A 2,500-nucleotide genomic window follows, 5' to 3' on the forward strand; every position below is an offset into this window, starting at 1 on the left:
AAAAGGGAGAGCGAGACGCACCAGATCAGCAGCTCCCAATTGTAGTGAGACTCCAGGAACGTCTCATGCACATGAAGCAGCTGGAGAGAGAGAGAGACACACACACACACACACACATTACATTATTACATTACATTACATTGCATTTGGCAGACGCTTTATAACCACAGCGACTTTCAAAAGAGGACACACACACACATACACACACTCATGCATGCATGCACAGGCATACAGTTAGGGCCATAAATATTTGGACATCTGCACAATTTTCATGTTTTTGATGCTGTACACCATCCCAATGTATTTGAAATGAAACGAACAAGATGTACATGAACAGCAGACTTTCAGCTTTAATATAGGGGTGTTTGCGTCCAAATCGAGTGAACTGTGAAGGAATTATGACATTTTCTATCAGTGCTACCCCATTTTTAAGGGACCAAAAGTAATTGGACAGTCTAGTATTTATACATCAAACTTTCAATTTTTAATTATTTGGTTGCAAATACTTTCCAGTCAGTTACAGCCTGTAATTTGCAATCCATAGACATCAATAGACACTTGGTTTTATCTCTGGTGATGCTATGGTGCTATTGCAACAGTCTTCAGTTCCTGCTTATTCTTAGGATATTCCCTTCAGTTTTGCCTCCAGCAAGTGAAATGCTTGCTCAACCGTACTCAGGTGAGGTGATTGACTGGGCCATTGAATAATATTCCACTTTTTGGGGGGTAGAAATGGCTAGTGGCTTTCAGATGAAGCTTTGGGTCATTGTCCATTTGCACTGTGAAGCATTGTCCAATGAGTCCAGAACCATTAGGTTTAATATGACATGATAATATAGCCTGAAAATCTTCAGAATTCATCCTGTGGCTTTTGTCGGTAGTCCTCATCATCAATAAATACAAGGGGATAATCGTATTGACAGATATGCATGCCCACACCATGACACTACCACCACCATGATTCACTGATTGGGTGGTATGCTTTGAATCATGAGCAGTTCCTTCCCTTCTCTATACTCATTTCTTCCCATTACCCTTGTACAAGATGTTTTTTGTCTCCTCTGCCCATAGGATGTAACTCAAGACCTATACACTCTTTTTAAGACGTTGGTTGGCAAAGCCAAATCTGGTATTGCTATTTCTGATGCAATCAATAATTTACATCTTTTAGTGAACCCTCTGTATTTCCTATGGTGAAGTGTTCCTGAATGTTTTTGATCTTTTTCTTGATTGTTGCCTTGGACATGTCTCCACCGTTCACCTGGACAGTGTTCTAAATTTGGCCAACTGTTGGGAGATGGGTTTTTGTTCACCAGATACAGAATATTGTCTGTCATCCACAGCATTTGTCTTCCATGTCTGCCAAGTAATTTGGTGTTGCTCTGGTATTTCTTTTTTCCAACATTCTGAACTCTTGAATTAATCATATTCAATGTTTCCCCATCTCTCAAATGGGTTTGTTTTGATTTTTTCCCACCTTATGATGGCTTGCATCACTGATGGTGACAGATGGACTTTGGATCTCATGGATATTCCATAAAAATATATGGAAATGCAAATGGAACACTTCAAATGAACTCTAAGACCTTGTATTGACATCTTGGTGATGGTGTAGTATGGGAATAACACACATCTGACTGGAAAATAGCTGAGAAGCCTACTGTCCAATTACTTTTGATCCCTTGAAAAGTGGGCAACACACACAAAAAGCGTTGCTATTTCATTCCTGTTTATGCGATAAGGATTTTAACACCCTCACATTAACGCTGAGAGTCTACAGTTAATGCATAACTTGTTTGTTTTATTTCAAATCCATTGTGGTGGGGTATAGGGTGGAAAAGGATGATAATTGTGTTGCTGTCCAAATATTTCTGGCCCTAACTGTATGCACAACACACACACACGCACACGCACACGCACACGCACACGCACACGCACACGCACACGCACACACACACACAATAGAGGCCATCAGACTAGATCCTCAAATGCAGTGTGTGTGTGTGTGTGTGTGCGCATGTGTGTGCACATGTGTGTGTGTTGGACCTCTTGAACCTGGACTTGAACCCATGTGTGTTGGACCTCTGGACTTGAACCCAGGTCCCCAGATGTATGGGATGAAAGATGGCGTCTTAGCCCACTGAGCTATGAGGAGATGGGCTTTAGATCAGAGGGTTGAAGCAGAGAGGGTCTATACTCATGAACGACCATCCGGGTACTTTGCTCTTAAATTTGCGTTACGCCCCTTTATGGGTGAAAACAAACCGAATGTCTCATTGACTTACATGCTAAATCGGCTAGCCTAAATGAACACATTCCATGCTTCAGCCACGGCTGTTTGGCTATATTATTTGAACAGCCGGCAACACAACACGTTTTCGGCATGTTGCGCGTGAACAACGATAGTCTACAGGTCCGTATCTTACGTTTATTAAACCCCAACATCACCAATTGACTTGCATGGGTTGTTTTCCCCCACAAATGGGCGTAACGCACATGG

The 2,500-nt window shown here is 41.8% G+C and overlaps 1 protein-coding gene across 1 annotated transcript in view; it reads right to left on the reverse strand.

Moving 5' to 3' along the window:
- Positions 1 to 2,500, reverse strand: part of LOC134464071 (protein PHTF2-like) — an 85,059-nt gene that overhangs the window by 8,928 nt on the left and 73,631 nt on the right. Inside the window, exon 19 of the mRNA XM_063217511.1 lies at positions 1 to 80. This exon is cut by the window's left edge and continues 76 nt beyond it. Coding sequence (XP_063073581.1) covers positions 1 to 80 — 80 coding nt within the window. The remainder of the gene's footprint in view (positions 81 to 2,500) is intronic.

This window comes from Engraulis encrasicolus, chromosome 15 (genome assembly GCF_034702125.1).
Source record: "Engraulis encrasicolus isolate BLACKSEA-1 chromosome 15, IST_EnEncr_1.0, whole genome shotgun sequence".
NCBI lineage: Eukaryota > Metazoa > Chordata > Actinopteri > Clupeiformes > Engraulidae > Engraulis > Engraulis encrasicolus.